Source organism: Squalius cephalus (genome assembly GCF_949319135.1).
Source record: "Squalius cephalus genome assembly, chromosome: 20".
NCBI lineage: Eukaryota > Metazoa > Chordata > Actinopteri > Cypriniformes > Leuciscidae > Squalius > Squalius cephalus.
This window is the reverse complement of record NC_137141.1, coordinates 28,235,496-28,251,628: the sequence shown is the minus strand read 5'-3', so window position 1 is coordinate 28,251,628 and position 16,133 is coordinate 28,235,496. Positions and strand designations below refer to the sequence as shown.

Genomic DNA, 16,133 nt, shown 5'->3' with positions numbered 1-16,133 from the left:
TAGACTTGTAACTTTGTTACAAGTCTCATCTCTGCTTGTAATTTGTGTATTTGTTCTTATTTTATTACTGACTGTTCACTTGTTTTAAATAATGTGTTAACTTTATCAGTTTGGCTGAAAAACAAAGTACGTTTTTTTGTGTGTATGTGCAGAAAACGTTAATTTTTTTAATGAACATTATAAGTGATAAAACAATAATAAAAAATATGACCCCTTTAAAGGATTTAGCCTATTCAGAACAAAGATTTATTTGTAATGGGAGGAAAAAAATCTATATGCAATTCCTTGCCAAATAAATCTTTGTTGATGTAATCTTTTACATAAACAAATATTTTCCAAATGATTCTGACATAAGTAATTAGGCTTTCATATCACTGGACTGGATCAGTGGATGCAGAGGCTGATGTCAGTGAGTTGAGTGATGCTCAGAGGAGGTTCCTCGTCTTGGCCCGGACAGTTCTGAGGTCCTACATAGACTCTGTTTGTGTGATGCTCATTTACATTTGTTTTGTGAGAATGGCATGCAAATTCTGCCAGCTTGGCCCACAAATTCCCACTTGCTAGTGAAAGAACCTTAAAAGATCAGGGTCAGTTTTTTCCTCTGCTGTCTGGCTCAACTGTTTTCTATTGCCTGAAGCCAAGAACACTGCATTGAGTTTCACTTTTTGTGCCGTTTTTACGACCATAGATATAGCACCTGACAGCACGGTTGAAAAAACAATGATTGTTTGGTAAAAGTCGAGGGAAGACTGATAGGGTGCACGCAGAGGACATCTGCCAGATGGGATGCATTAGCATATGAGCTCATTTGCTAACAGCGATGGTGTTTACCGCATACCTGGTGCATGAAAACACTAGCAAAGGTGTCGGTTTGCTGCAGGCATACAAGTGTGGGCACATTATAAATGGATGTGGGTGACGAGAAAGAAGCAGTGTGTACATTGCCCTCAGCATTCCACATCTCCACTCATTTGTAATGGTTCAGTGGAAACACACTGGACACCTGAGTAAGTGAATCTTCATACTAACAATATACAAGAACTCATTCTGTTCCAAAGCTCACATACTGTATATATATTAGGCTTTGTTCACACTGCAAGCCTTAGTGTTCAATTTCGAATCCAGTGCGAACAGATCATGGTCCTTAACTGACCCGCATGTGCAAAAGAACAATAAAAAGACATCACGCAGCACGCTGTCATACGAAAGTAAAAACAGAGGACATTAAAGGAAGTGATTACACGTTTATTTATAGTGTGATCTGCCACTGAAGCCAGCGAAATTAAGCGCAGGCAATATAAAAAACAAAGTGGAGGATGCGAAAAATAGAGCTTTTAAACAATTACAATAAGAGCCCTCATGTTTTGCTGGTATGTAGAGCTGTTACTACAATACTTATGAATTCTGACACATCACTGTCCTTCCACTGACTACCTTTCACAACTGTCTTGATTACGTCGGGTTGCTCTAGTCTAGAGTGACGTAAAAGACTATGGTCTTTCTGAAGTTTCAAAAATTCTTGTATGACTGTTCAGACTGAGGTCGCGTTGCATAAAGTCGGACCTCGGATTTAGTACCACATATGGAAGCGGCACAAATCGGAAATGGATAAGATCAGATTCAATGTGGTTTGTGCTTTTCATACTGTTCGGAGTCTCATGTGAGCGGATTTGGGCCACATTTACTTGCAGTCTGAATGTAGCCTTAATTCATTTTTGGGGAACAAACTATAATTGACTGCATATAATTATTGCGCCAATGTGCAGTACATATCATAGAAAAAAAGATGTTATTACAAGGGGAAGGGGATGTTAATGTTTACATTGAGGATTATGAGCTCACATGAATACAAAAAAAAAATGTGCATGGATAAATAATTCATAATAAACACTGCAATATTCCATTAAAAAAAATGTCAGTTTTGATTTCATGGTGACTTTTTAATTCCACATAAGGGAAGCAAAATGGGTTGCAAAAGCTGTTTTGTGTTGACTTTAAAACAACTACAGGAATGAAACTGATGCAGTTAGTCTTCCAAGTAACATGACACGCAGAGAACATGACACCAGGCTACAATAATTTATTGGGAACGGTGACAAGAGTGTCTAAGGACGGCTCATACAGTAGATGTGTCGTCTATTAGACATGAATGATCCCCCTCCCACTTGCCCCCCCCATTTATGGAGAAAATATTTTCTTTGTCTGAGAAGGTCTAGTGTTTAAGCCCCTGATTAAGGCAGAGAGGGCGGCAAGTCTGCCTGAGTAAAAGTAGGTTAAAGGACAAAGCTGATGCAGCGGATTTGAGAACTCAATAACAGTGGTTTTATAAAGCTCAATCTAGAAGATGAACAAACTTCAGACGTCAGAAGTGTAATGAGCTGATTTGCATGATGCAAATACTCTCAAAGAAGGGATTTCCTTGTTCATCAGCAACACACGCAAGAGTGCTGCCTAGTCACCTGTTTAGCTGAGGTTACAGCTTGAGCTAACCAAAACTTCCGTGACCTAACGTTCAGTCAAACGCGGCTAAAACATATACTGCATGCTTGCTAACTGATGTCGCACATGACCTTAAAACTCTGGGCAAAGTACAACCCCAAATCAGCCCCTTTATTAACACACTAATTATACAAGAGGAACTAAACTGATGGAGCGTGAAGATTCGGATTGAGTGTCTGCACAGTTGGATGGCAGGCAGGAAAGTATAGGATGTGGTTTCTAATGAAAAAAGATAGGTACACAACAGCTGCTAGATTACAGCATGTACGTACAGTCGCACACATACACAGCTCAGACTGTCACTCACATGTGTGTCATTATCTTATGGAGGAAAACACCATCCACTAAGTCCATGAACATAGACAGCTTGTCTTCTGAACTGGACCCAAGGGGTCCAAAAGTCTTGACCTGTAAAAAAAAAAAAAAAAAAAAAAAAGTAGTAAGTAGTCATATCACGACAGGATACATGCACAGCTGCACAATAAATCAACCAAGCTTTCTGTTTCAGAACAGCACTGCAGAGTTATTTTAGACATTTGTAAAGAGAAACTTTGTCTGTGTAAAGAGTAAATATTGCTTGTCAATATTTTCAAACAGTTAACTCCAAAGCCTAAATACAACTGTCTTTCCATTACTATATATGTGTGTTTGGTTTTCTTTCAGTGTTATAAATGATCAGGAACAGACAATCATCAGCATGGGATCGCTGATGATTGTCTAATGAGGGTTAGTTCACCCAAAAATGAAAATTCTGTCATTAATGACTCACCTTCATGTCGTTCCAAACTCATAAGAGATTCATTCATCTTTGGAACACAAATGAAGACCTTTTTGATGAAATCTGAGAGCTTTCTGTCCCTCCATTGACAGTCTACGCAACTACAGTACCATTTTCAAGCCCCAGAAAGATAGTAAAGACATCATTAGTAATCCATGTGACTCCAGTGGTTTAACTTTAGTTTTATGAAGCAATGTGCTCTTGTGAATGTGTGTTGGAGATTAATATTTTGTAAATAAAGAGGCAAATTATACTTTTTGCACAAACAAAGCCCTCGTGTCGTTTCATAAAATTGAGGTTAAACCACTTGGGTCACATGGATTACCTTTCTGGGGCTTGAAAGTGGTAGTTGCGTAGGCTGTCAATGGAGGGACAGTATCATTAAAAATATATTAATTTGTGTTCTGAAGATGAATGAAAGCCTTGAAAGTGAGTAATTAATGTCAAAATTTTCATTGTTTGGTGAACTACCCTTTAAGAAGACATACGAGTTGGAAACACACTGGCCAGAGAAAGCACAGCCAAACAGGACACAGGGGTCAAGGTAAGGGGGTCATATTAAGTTCCGCCAAACCCTGTCAACTGTCATTAAACTCTTCATGTATGTGCACATAAAAAAAAAAAAAAAATACAGATAAAAAGAAAGAAAAAACAACACTAATTAAATGTTGCAATAAAGTTAAGGATAAGCATATTTTTAATATGCACATAGACATCTGCTAAATGGAAAGCATGTTAGTCTCTTTCCAGTAGAGATGATAAAAACATAAAACATCCAGCCCACATTAGTATTGATCAGTTTTGCACTGTCACTGACCGCTGCTCAACAAACTACACAACAAACACTGCAGGTGCCATCGTGTCTTTGTGACTTACCCAAACCACAAGCGGCGAATCCATGAAGTTAGACATCAGTTCAGACACTGTAATATCCATTTTGGGGGGAGGAAACAGCATACAAAATACCCACGCAAGAGTTAAAATTGTTTGCGCCTTAAAGTGCGTCTAAAGAAATAAATAAAAAACTAAGTGCGTCGGATTCCTCTAAGCTTTATGTACTCCACATTACTGTCCGTCGCAGAACAATGCAGGGGACGCGAATCAACTCCATTAGGGAAATAAAAAAGACATTCCTTGGTTTAAAAAAGCTTTTAAATGTTCTGCAGTCCCAAAAGTGAAAGGTTACAACCACATAAGTGAAGCGCTACAGTCTAAGCGGACTTGCACCATTAAAGCACAACTTCTAGCCATTTACTCTCAGCTAATGCTAGAGTTACTTTGTCGCCGAGTATTCAACCTGTACCCGCAGTCCCGCACACGAAGAGCACAGGAGAGTGACATCCTCATAAGCCAATCAGCTGTGCGTTTCCACAGGCGGGTGGAAGTAAATCGACCAATAGCGGACTCGTAGGTACAGGGTTTCATTCAAAATGACGTAACCGACAGGCCAAACTGTTGTCGTGACAACCAAAGCTCAACTGTACAGCTCGTTGGCACCCTCAGCAGGTAACACGTATATTTTTGTACATTTCGAAAACTTGCCTTTGTTTACCACATTTCCGTGCTTTATAGGTAAACATTTAACTATAAAATTACCCAGGTTGGCCTGTCATTAGACACTGGACTTAAAGGACATGAATCAGTAGCAGTCAAGTAGCCTACACGGGTTTTGATTTTTTTTTTTTTAAGACGGAAAAATAAACTTTATCTTTGGTTTCAGAATTATTGTATGCACATTTTGAATACAAAATAAGTAATTTACGTTAATTACGTATGATTTGTGCACAAAACCGAACCTTGAGTTTCAGTTGTCGCATGACCAAAATTTGACACACAAAAAAAGACCACCGAGAAGTTTTGCCATTAAAAAGATATTACATATAGGCCTTTTTGTAAAAATGTCAATGCTTGAACACAGCTCAGAGGAACTTACAGTCGTAATCAAATTTAGTTATTAAAGGTTTGTGTCACTAAGAGGAATGTGTCATTCAAATATTGGGCCTTGAGGTGAGTCTTTGAAGTAACGTTAGCCTAGGCCTATAGTGCAGTTCTGCATCTGTGTTTTAGTCACTGATCTATATAGATCAGTGGTTTTAGTCCTTGTTGCAACCTGATTTCTGTGAATGAATTCCGTCATCATTGACATATTACTTTTCTTGCTTTTTAAACATTCAAAGAAAGTCCTTAACACAAAACATTAATAGAAACTAATTTATTCGTCTTATTGCTAAGTGGTAATAGTGTAGTATAAATATTTTCTTACAACAATTATTTATATTTGTATTTCTCACACTTCTTACTCAGCAGTTCTACTACAGGAAAAGAGTGGTATATTTTAACAATGATTGTTCCCTTGGTTATAATAATTCCACCTCACCTGATCATACTGGTTTTATACTCAACCAATAGAAATGTAAGTCAATAAAAACAATTAAAGGTGCTGTATGTAACTTTTTAACTCTACTAAAGCATAAAAATACCATAATATGTTTGAGGAAACATGCTAAGTTCTCATACTCGTTTCTTTGAAAAATACTTCTACAGTCAGTTATTTCACTTTGAAATGTGCATTTACAAGTTGGAATGTTTGTTGTTGTTTTGGTGTGTGATACTGTATGTTGCCAATTTGTCAATTTTCATTGTCCATTGCGCTCGTTCCTGTTGCGTGTGCTCAAACTGGCAACCCGTGTGAGCGCCGTCCAGTCTGAGGAGCAGGAGCTGGGAGAAACAACGATGTCCGATATTTTGAATTGGATTGCAGTACCTATTTCGACCAATAGTTGTCATTCTTACATACTGCACCTTTAAGCATGAGAGGATTTAAGACACTAGTAGTACTAATCTGATTAACGAAACAATAATTTTATATATATATATATATATATATATATATATAGAGAGAGAGAGAGAGAGAGAGAATTATTGTTTCATTAATCAGACATTAAATGCATTATTTATTTATTTTTTAATGGGGAAAAACCGGTTGACTTCTGTAAACTACAAGGCTTTAAAAATACAATAGAGGTCAAAGGTTACTGCAAACAGAGTTTATTGATTTTCATACTCCCAAAATGAGTCATACCTTGTTTTCAACTTATTATATGTGATTTTGCATTGAACATACAGATATAAAAGGAGAAAAGAGAATGGAGGCATATTAGTTGAGAGGGACTACTTCATTCTAAAGTAGACTGCAGTGTAGACTGCAGTGTGTTTAAAGCAATACAACTGAAATATCTGGAGGTCCGGGATGTAGTGGCCAACAAAAAACACCACCGTAATAAAGCACCACGCTGACCCTCATAACACATGACTCTAAACGTATTCCTATCCAAAACCAAACAGTGAGATGAAATGTATCTACTGTTAAAAAAAAAATTCTGCATTTTATTTTAAAACATTACTTGTTTTAGCTTGCAGTGCCTGGCAGAAACAGTACATATACATACTTCAAGGTTAATATATAGGCTAATACTGAAAGAAACTAAGACTTTGGAAACAGGGCACTTTAATTCTAATCAGAAGATTAGACAATGTACTAAAGATAACTTATTGTTTTGATACAACCTTTCAGAAACTTGTGAGACAAATATAAGTTAAAAGCATAATGAATGTTTAATTAGTTTGATCTGGATATAGGTATTAAGTTTGTGTATGTATGATGTTTTATGATTATTATTATTATTATTATTTGTTACAAGTAAAATTTCCCTCTACCATTACTTCTACATTCATATTTGTATTACAAATATTTTCCATGTTTTTAAACATTCATTGGCTACCAAGTTTGATTTATACTATACTGCATTATTTAAGCTGTACACATCTCTTTCGAATTTTTTATTATTGTTATGATGATGTGAGAGATATGTTTTAGTGCTTATAATGGTTTTGCTGCCCTAGTGTAAGGGTATTTATAAGGTGATTAGGCCTGTGACAGGCATACTGGGAAACCTGAGTTATGAGAGGGTAAAACTCTTATATTAAACATTTAGCACCATATTAAATAAATATATCAGTTCATGCTTTGAAAAAGTCATATTTAACATAGCTGATGTTTTGGAACAAAAAAAAAACTGCCCTCAACTTTGTCTTTTCTTCAGTACCATGACTGTACTTCTTAATGAATTAATATATAATAGCATTAATATGTTCACATTTGAATATAATATTATTATAATATTAATATTCATTTGTTTGTTGGAATAGAGGAAAATAGGTTTTACAACACTTAGGACAGTCTAAAAGCACACTAAACACTGTGCTTATTGCATATAGAGCATGTTAATGCCATGCACCTTCATTACCACACCCCCTGCTAGCTGAGCGCCATTTACAAAAGGAAATGCTTCTCCCGTGTCTCTATGAAAATTCTATAAGTTCCAATGCAAAGAACACAGTATTACATTTGCAACCATTTTAAAGAAATAAGGCAGATTAACAAAACTATGCATGTTATTTATAGTCAAAATACATACTGAAGCATGCCTAGAAGAAACTCAATACATTAAAAAAAATCAAGACAAAAAGAAAACATTTTTTCTTACAAATATTTTTGGTTAAATTTGATCAGGTTCCTGTGCTTTTATTTGTATACAGAGTGAATGTGGTATGTGACTCTAGTATAGGAAAACACAATAAAACATAAAGAGCAATACATGTGGACATTAGCAACGCCTCATTAGCTTAGATACAGGCAGCAGTGTAATCTACATTTCATATAGCTAAATTCTTACAAATTAATATAATGTAAAAAATAAAATGGTGTTATTAATCTGTTCCATTTCACCTGTGTCACATTCTGTCCAGGAGTTTATTTCTTCTTAGCGAACAGACTAAACCTCTTCTCCTTGTCCTTCTTGGTTGAGGGGACCTCTAGAGTAGTGGAAGAAGGTGGAGGTAGGCTTTGTGCCTTCACTCCTGATGGCCCTGCAACTGGTTCTTCTGTCAGAGCTTGTGCTGCCTGCTCTATAGCTTGAGTCCAGTTCTGGAGCTCCTCCTGTGGACAGAGAGACAAAACACATATATACCATCATTAAAGTTGTTCACTTGCTTATTTCAAAGATTACGCTACAAATTAGGGACTAATTGGAAGAAGCATTCAATAGCTCACCTCATCTTTACACTGGAACAGATATTCACTTCCATCTTCATGTCTAAGAAACCAGGAAATGGAACAAGGATAAAACGGGTAAGCAAGGCCTATATGTAATATACCTCACTATCTCACAACAATGAGGTATATTACATTTTATTTTTAACTTATTATAAAGATTGATAACCAAGACCCTTACCGGAGTTTGAACACATGCTTCCTTTTTTTATAGTTGGTCAAGATCTCGCATGAAGCATTGGTGAGGGTCAGGGGTTCCTCACCATGGTAAGTGACACTGTGACTAAAGCTCTTGGCATCTTTGTAGGCAGAGAGCTGTCCAGGCTTAAGCACACAGTAAAGATTGTTCCAGGACCTGAGAAAAGAAAGTTTTGATTGGTAAAATGATGGCTACTTACTGTGATTAAAAATGTATCTTGAAGCATTATACTTAATCAAGACAAATAGATTTCTTCTGAAAATGTAAATGCAACAATGCTAGGGTGTTCTGTGTGGTTCTCAGTGGTCAAAAGAGCCCAGTCGCTGTGATATTCTGGTCTCTAGATACTGCTTGGGTCCTTCAATATATAATAGTATAGTATTTTTATCTGTTTTATTGTCTGCCAGGAGAAAATTACAAGATTGTTTACTTATAGAAGTAACAATTATCACCTCAAATGTACTTGCAGCATGATTTGAGGTATTATTCATGTGCTGGCTGAGTTATGTGCTGAAGTTTAATACTTAGTGCTAGAAATTTGTTCAAAGTTTCACCAATAGTAATAGTGATACCTCAGCAAACACCAATAATTTTGCTGACCAACAAAAACAACAGCTAACCTGTTGGATGCCTTTTTATTATGTCCTTCCATCTCATGTTTGCGGGCTAGAGTTCCCTCCATCAAGACTGGCTGAACTTGTGAAGATTCAGTGGGAAGTGTGGCAGCTTTTTCTGTCTCTTTGGAAACCTGAATGGATGTGGAAGGGTCCAGCTCTAGTGAGCCACTTTCCTGCATCTCTGAGATCAAAGGCACAGTGGAGTCCCCTGCTGTGCCATCAACTCCGCCGGAACTAGGCTCTATTACTCCTAAACCAGACTGAAGACCACATGAGTACAAAGTTCAGGTACAAATTAAGAAGTATTACATTATTACATTCAATATTTTTCAGTACAAAAAGGAGTAAAATAATATTACAGGCTGTATTTACATTAAGAGATGACAATATGAAATGTGAAAGTATATCTGACACGAAGAATGTTGTTAGTATAATGAAGAGAAAGATGGCAATATTCTAATACAAAACGTAAACTCACCAGAGACTGTTCTTCTGTGGGGTAGAGTTGTGAGGACTCCTCTGCAAAACCTGTGTCTTCTCTCCTGGAGGTCAAATGTCAACTTTTAATATGGAATACGGAGGAAGCGAAGTAATGTGTTCCCTAGATCTTATGTTTACCTGCTGTCTTTCTCTTCCTCTTGTCTGTACTGTTCTATGTCCAGTTGTTGTTTCCGAATATCCAACAGCTCCAACTACAACAGATTATAAATAGTCAATAACGTTTTTGCATTTTCTGAAGTAAATGTGAGTTGTGCCTGCCATTGCAAACAATTCACATGAATTGAGGTATTATTAATGTCTGAAGCACAAATGGTGTAGGATGAGTTTAAAACAAGTCAAAGTTAAAAACACACACAACACATACTGTTGTAAGACGTTCCAGTGCTGAGAAACGTTCTTCCCATGTAGCAGTGGATTTCTCAAAGGCTTCATGCCTCTTGAGCAGTTTTTCGACCTCATCCACTGTTTGGCCTAGATCCCTGCTCGCCACGTATGGCTCTTGGGCAATCAGCCAAGCCTCTGCCACAGATGCATCCCGAGCAAACTGACATACCTCCAACACTAGAAGAAGATAAAATTATAAGCAGCTGTGAGCACTATTCCTGTGTGTCTTTTAATTTGTGTATGCTGACATTTGTGGACTTACAAAGTCTAAGCCAATCCCATCTATCGTCCCATTTGAGCATCATCTCTTTCTTCTTCTCAACCAGATGCATCAGCTTCTCCTTAATCTGTGAGTACAAGTATAAATGAAAATGAATGCCTCCTGCCAGACACTTTGTTATGGCAGAATGCTACACTGCTACCTCCTGTGTCTGGTTACCTCTACAGAGTCCTTGTGCTTGCGTTCCAGGAGGGCCCGGCCTAGCTCTACACACTGATTAAACTTTGCTTCACGGGTCTCAATCTCAGCACGGATTCCTTGGTGATACTTCATTAGGAGCTCCACCGAGGAGACATCTCTTCAGTGGACAACAAGAAACAAACCTCATTAAAAAGGGGAACATGGACATCTCTACTGTGATGACCACAATGATGCATTTTCTTACCGTGGCTTTTCCTGTGTCTCTATCTGCTGAATGATGCTTTCTATCCAGGCCAGCAGGTCTCTCACCATGGTGAAGAAGCGGAATTTGTCTGCTGTATCCTCCAGTCGCTTCCTCCTACCTTCGCAAGCATCCAATAAGCCCTTCCAGGCCTCCACAACCTCTTTTTCAGTTGCTTGAATAGCAGTGGCCTGATCTCCAGCATACTGGGCACGCAGTCTATTTGCAGTCTCCTGGAACTGTTTCACCTGCAAGGAGAGAAATATGGAACATCCTAAACTTTTCAATATATAACATTTGACATTTTCTATAAAAGCCACTGACTTCTAAATATGTACAAGGCACAGAGATTTCTTGAGATGAATACATTTAACTATTTATGACCACCAGTTGTTCATGTAATGTGTTTTCCTTGCCTGTTTGCCCAGGGAGCTTATAACCCTCTCAAATGCAGCATGCATTCGGTGGAAGGACTCTGCTTTGCTAAAGTCTTCACCCAGATCATCAGGAAGCTCATTCTTCTTTTCCTCAATGTGAGCGACCAACTCCTTCCCATCATCAAAATACCTGACCAAATTCACAGTACATTATGTTTTCCAGTCAATTTCTGTACCCCATACAACATCTTACACAAGTGAAGATATTGTAGAATAATTATAATCTTGTTTCATAGGCTTGTTTTTGAGTGAGATACATTGTGTCAGTTGTAATAATATAATCTGATAAAAGCATTGCACTCTTTAGTGACATTTAATCCATTTACTTTTTCTATACTTACTTAAGCAGGTCATAGGAGGCTGAGAGGAGCTGGGCACGAGTGTCGATGAGTTCCAGCAGATCTGCCCAACTCTCATTGACTCCATCCTTCCACTCCGCCATGGTTGCTGCCTCACTGTGGCCTCCTTCGATCATATCATCTATGATTTGGTTTACAGTGTCTACACGTTCTTGACCCACTGTCCCTGTCTCCCGTGCAAACTCCCTGAACTTATCTCGCAGGATCTAAAATATTGATAAGTATGACTTTAACAACACAATATACTAGTGCTGAATATGCCAATTCTTGCATTGTACATGACAAGACATTCTTTTATGTGAGAGGTAGTAAATGTGCTTATGTTTGTGGGTAAGTTCTGCTTTACCGTCACATGGTCAAGGTCTTGGCCCATCTCTTGTGAAGAGGCCACCACATCACGCTCTGCAATCCACTGCTCAAGATCCTCCACTTCACGGCTCAGCAAGAAATGATGATATGTATGGTCCAGCTTCTTTTTTCGGTCCTCTGCTTGCTCCTTCAGCCCAGCATACTGCTTATCAACTTGTCCTTGTCTCCGGATGATGGCCTCCCTTTACATACAGACAAATAGAGATTAATCTTTGTTATAGAGTGTTTTAACTTGCATTTGACTGCCTCAGGGTACAGTTAAGCTTGGCCCCCTCATCTCAATATGCAATAAATTCTTTATATATATATATATAATATATATATATATATATATATACAGTATATATATATATATATATATATATATATATTGCATGTATTCTGACATGCAATCAGTGAAAAATACCCATCTGGGTGCTCTTCAGCCAGCATCTTCTGAGCACGATCCGCCAACTGCTGGACGGAGTATGCATAGTCATCCACTGTCTGCTTCAGAAGCAGGTGTCGCTTCAGCATGATCAAAGCACACTGTTCATCCTACAATCCAGAGAGAATAATTTTCAGAGACAGTTTATTTTAGTATGGCTTTTATGGCAGCACTGCACAAAGAATTTGGAACCAGCACAGAGTTGACATAACTTGGCATTTTGAAGATTTTTTTTAAGACATACTGTAAAGCAACAACACTGTTATTCATTGGCTCTCGCAGTCTGTCATAGTCTTACCTTGGCCTTTTCATCTGCAATCATGTAGAGTTCTTGTTCCCCTATCCAGGCCTCAGCCTCATCTGCATCATTATAATACTGCTGGGCCTCATTAGAGCCATAGAGCCGTGCTCTACGTTTGTCCATCTCATCCTGCAGCTTTGCCCACACCTCCTGAAGCTTCTTCATCTCCTCAGACATGTGTTCTTCCTCTGGACTGCCCTCTGCTGCTGCCATCATTCGTCGGCCACGATCTAACACTTCATCAATGCGTGGCTGGTGGCCGTCAATCTCCTTTTGTAGAGACTGTACAGGATATGAATGGTGTATATGAAAGGCGTGGGTGAAGGGGGCATAATACATATACTATAAATGATTTCCAATATTAAGTTATAGAAATAGACCATGTTGTCAAGTAATTGATGATCAGGAATGATTTGTGGGGGTAACTGGGAAAAAAATGGAAAACTCACTTGGTTCTTCTTGAGCAGAAGTTGAACAGTCTGAAGATTGTTGCCATGATCCTCTGACATTGCTATTGGCAACCTCTCATTCACCCAGAGCTGAGGAGCACAAATGAAAACTTCTATGTAAGAGTTCTTTAGAAAAAGACTAATGAAAAGCTGTAGTTTGGGTATGCTATGTATGTACATACTATCTCATCTGCAAGATCTCTGAAGAACTGGTGCACTGCCTTAGCAGCCTCCAGCTTGCCCCTGCGTTGGGCGAGAGGTGTGAGGAGCTTCTGGAAGTCCCTCTGAAGAGTTTGCTGCTCAACCTCAAACTCGGGTTGGTCCTCTCTAAGTGAAGCATGCTGTTGTACAGCTTCCTGAAGTTCTTCAAGCTCCCGTGCACGATCCCGAACTTGATTCTCTGTCATCTAGGAGAGAAAAAGGCAGATTTATGCAGTATCTTATAAGCTAACATCAGATATGGAAGAACAATGCACAGACCATAATACACCATAATTGTAACTTAAGTGAGGTAATCTACTGTAGAATTGTAGCACACACAAATTTAATGTCACACCTGATGCTTCTTCAGTTGGATGTTGGCACTGGTAAGATCCTTGACCTCTTCGTCCACATCACCCTGAAGCTGCTGCTGCAATTTAGTCAACCATTTCTTTACGTCAGCCAGGCTCTGATCAAACAACTCAGAACGGTTTGCGTCGAACAGCAGCCGAGCCTTCTCTTGTGTGGTGCTCTCCAGCTTATCCCATAGTTCATGAAGCTTAGCAAGACGATCCATAACAATAGGCTCATACTCAGGCTTGGATTCCATCAGTTCCTGTCCCTCCTAAATATATGAGCATGGTTCAATGTACACATAATTGTTTCCATTCATTTGAACACATTGATACTAAGGAATTATTGGGATTATGGTACACAGGAGAAGGGGCCTGTCCACTTTGTATATGTTATTCAACACGATTTAAAATAATGTGAACCAAAGGCTTCATCAGAATCCTATATCATCATTTAATAACAATTACCCCTCATTTACACCGCACACGTCTGCGGCGCATTACGGCTGCGACACGGTTACCGGAGCTGATCGTGCCCATTCTAGTCAATGGTTGTGTTTACACCGGCCGCGACGCAGCGCGTTTCAGAAGCTTCCCAGAAGCGGCTCTCCGTGCCGCTTTGCTAAATATAGGCGCCTAGTCTATTTTTGACGAACGCGCGTCCAAGTCGCACCGGGAATACAAAATAAAAGTCAAAAAAACATTGTCAAATTCAAAATAAACACCCTGTGCAAACTCCCAAACGTATTACACACCAATATCCTTGGTAGAAACCATAGACTATATGGTAGAAACTCAAGAATCAAGAAAAACCACGTCGGACAGGCAAATCACGTGGTCCCGCGCATCCAGTCGCTCCGCTTCTGAAATGCTCCTGGTGTGAGTTGGCACCGCGTGGAGGACGGAATAAAACCTTGTCGCAGACGTAATGCACCGCAGAGGTGTGCAGTGTAAATGAGAGGTAAATCAGAGCTCAAGGTAGGTCTGTCTATGAAAGATATTGTTAAATCATTACTCCTATGTAGACATTTTTTACTTCCGACACCAAACTGCTGTGCTCTATTAAAGATATGGAACACATACAATTGCTATATACCTTATCAATGTTATGAAGCCAATCCTTGTTTGATGCTAGCTCTGCCATGAAGGCTTGGTGTTTTTGCCACTTGCTATGGAGGTTTCGAGCCTCATCATATGATGTATCCTGTGCAGTCAACATTTTCTCATTTATCCACAGTGTAAGCTAAAAGAGAGAAGTAAATGTTAATTGAATGAGAGAAAATATCACAAAGAACATTTTATTAGAAGCAAAGCTGTGAGATCTTGCCAGTGAAAATTGAGTAAAGTATTGCTCACATCCTGGGTGTTTTGAAGGAAGTGCTGAAGTTCCCTGTTGTCTTTGAGTTTCCCTGAGACTTCCTTGGCTTTGTCTTTGTTCTTGTTGTACCTGAAGTCATACACACAAAAATACTTGGGTTATTTACTGGAATGTCTCTATTGCAAATTGGTGTAAAAAGTGTATATGGTTAAATGAACACTAGCAGACATTGACATGGCTTTTCTTTACTCCTCCATTTCCACTTCAGAGAGAACACTTTAAAAGAGCAACATAACCCCATGGATTAGGTGTACTTTCACAAAGCGATCAATAACCATCAGGGCAGGCGCCCATCTTAAGGAGTTACAGACTGCCTGGGCAAATAGGGGAAATGCAGGCTACTCCTTTACAGAATAATGCTTATCTCACTCACTGCTGAGTTAGCATTAACATGAACTTCAAAAAGAAACCTATGATTGTTTTCTGAATTACACTGACATTGAGGGATTACAACAGTCAAGTATTCGATGTTCTTATCATGCCAATTTATATAATATTTAAATATAATTCTTGTCATGCTAATATATTTCTAAGGCCCTTATGTAATTGTTTTGTTGTCACGGTAATCCATATTGAAATGAAAATCCACCTATTGAACCATTTTTCAAACCACTTGTCCTATGATGTCCTATGAGGAATTTAGAATAAAATGGCAAGTTCATTTTTGTGGATAGCTCATATGCTAGATCACAGAAAAAAATTCTATGTCTGACCTTGGATGTAAAATAGACAAATACTATACAAAAACAGACCTATCCTCAATGGAGCCCATCTTGTCTTTCACCCTTCCTGAGTAAAGGTTTCCACTGTCCACCAGCCTCTGACCATTTTCCAGTGTGCTGAGTATCTTCTCTTCATTAGCATCCATGGTGGTAACAAAGTCCTCATGTTTTTTCAGGGCCTTTTCTGCTCCATCCAGGGTGTCAGGCTTGTCTACATGGGCTAGAGTGTATTCCTTTCAAAAAGTACAGAAAAATGGGAGCAAATTAAAAGGGAGGAACAATGTTATTGACTAGCAATTGAAGGTCATTTGCAAAGAATAGGTTTCCCCAAAGATTACTCTTCTCAATGATAAGAAGACAGCATAACAAAATGACATCTATTTT

General features: G+C 38.6%; 2 protein-coding genes across 4 annotated transcripts in view; both read right to left on the bottom strand.

Moving 5' to 3' along the window:
- Positions 1 to 4,588, bottom strand: part of ccdc88c (coiled-coil domain containing 88C) — a 57,562-nt gene extending 52,974 nt beyond the window's left edge. For both annotated transcript variants that reach the window (XM_079853426.1, XM_079853427.1), the window contains exons 1-2: positions 4,154 to 4,588; positions 2,807 to 2,907 (exon numbers count right to left, since the gene is read on the bottom strand). In XM_079853426.1, coding sequence (XP_079709552.1) covers positions 2,807 to 2,907; positions 4,154 to 4,234 — 182 coding nt within the window. In that variant the 5' untranslated portion in view covers positions 4,235 to 4,588. The remainder of the gene's footprint in view (positions 1 to 2,806; positions 2,908 to 4,153) is intronic.
- Positions 4,589 to 6,318: 1,730 nt separating this feature from the next.
- sptb (spectrin, beta, erythrocytic) overlaps positions 6,319 to 16,133 on the bottom strand; it is a 38,362-nt gene continuing 28,547 nt past the window's right edge. For both annotated transcript variants that reach the window (XM_079853425.1, XM_079853424.1), the window contains 21 exons: positions 15,780 to 15,982; positions 15,006 to 15,096; positions 14,746 to 14,892; positions 13,652 to 13,921; positions 13,278 to 13,502; positions 13,096 to 13,185; positions 12,644 to 12,928; positions 12,325 to 12,455; positions 11,896 to 12,100; positions 11,532 to 11,755; positions 11,170 to 11,320; positions 10,757 to 11,001; positions 10,531 to 10,669; positions 10,354 to 10,438; positions 10,072 to 10,268; positions 9,825 to 9,898; positions 9,685 to 9,748; positions 9,210 to 9,466; positions 8,572 to 8,745; positions 8,391 to 8,433; positions 6,319 to 8,276 (listed from right to left, as the gene is read on the bottom strand). In XM_079853425.1, the coding sequence (XP_079709551.1) occupies positions 8,091 to 8,276; positions 8,391 to 8,433; positions 8,572 to 8,745; positions 9,210 to 9,466; positions 9,685 to 9,748; positions 9,825 to 9,898; positions 10,072 to 10,268; positions 10,354 to 10,438; positions 10,531 to 10,669; positions 10,757 to 11,001; positions 11,170 to 11,320; positions 11,532 to 11,755; positions 11,896 to 12,100; positions 12,325 to 12,455; positions 12,644 to 12,928; positions 13,096 to 13,185; positions 13,278 to 13,502; positions 13,652 to 13,921; positions 14,746 to 14,892; positions 15,006 to 15,096; positions 15,780 to 15,982 (3,486 nt within the window). In that variant the 3' untranslated portion in view covers positions 6,319 to 8,090. The remainder of the gene's footprint in view (positions 8,277 to 8,390; positions 8,434 to 8,571; positions 8,746 to 9,209; positions 9,467 to 9,684; positions 9,749 to 9,824; positions 9,899 to 10,071; positions 10,269 to 10,353; positions 10,439 to 10,530; positions 10,670 to 10,756; positions 11,002 to 11,169; positions 11,321 to 11,531; positions 11,756 to 11,895; positions 12,101 to 12,324; positions 12,456 to 12,643; positions 12,929 to 13,095; positions 13,186 to 13,277; positions 13,503 to 13,651; positions 13,922 to 14,745; positions 14,893 to 15,005; positions 15,097 to 15,779; positions 15,983 to 16,133) is intronic.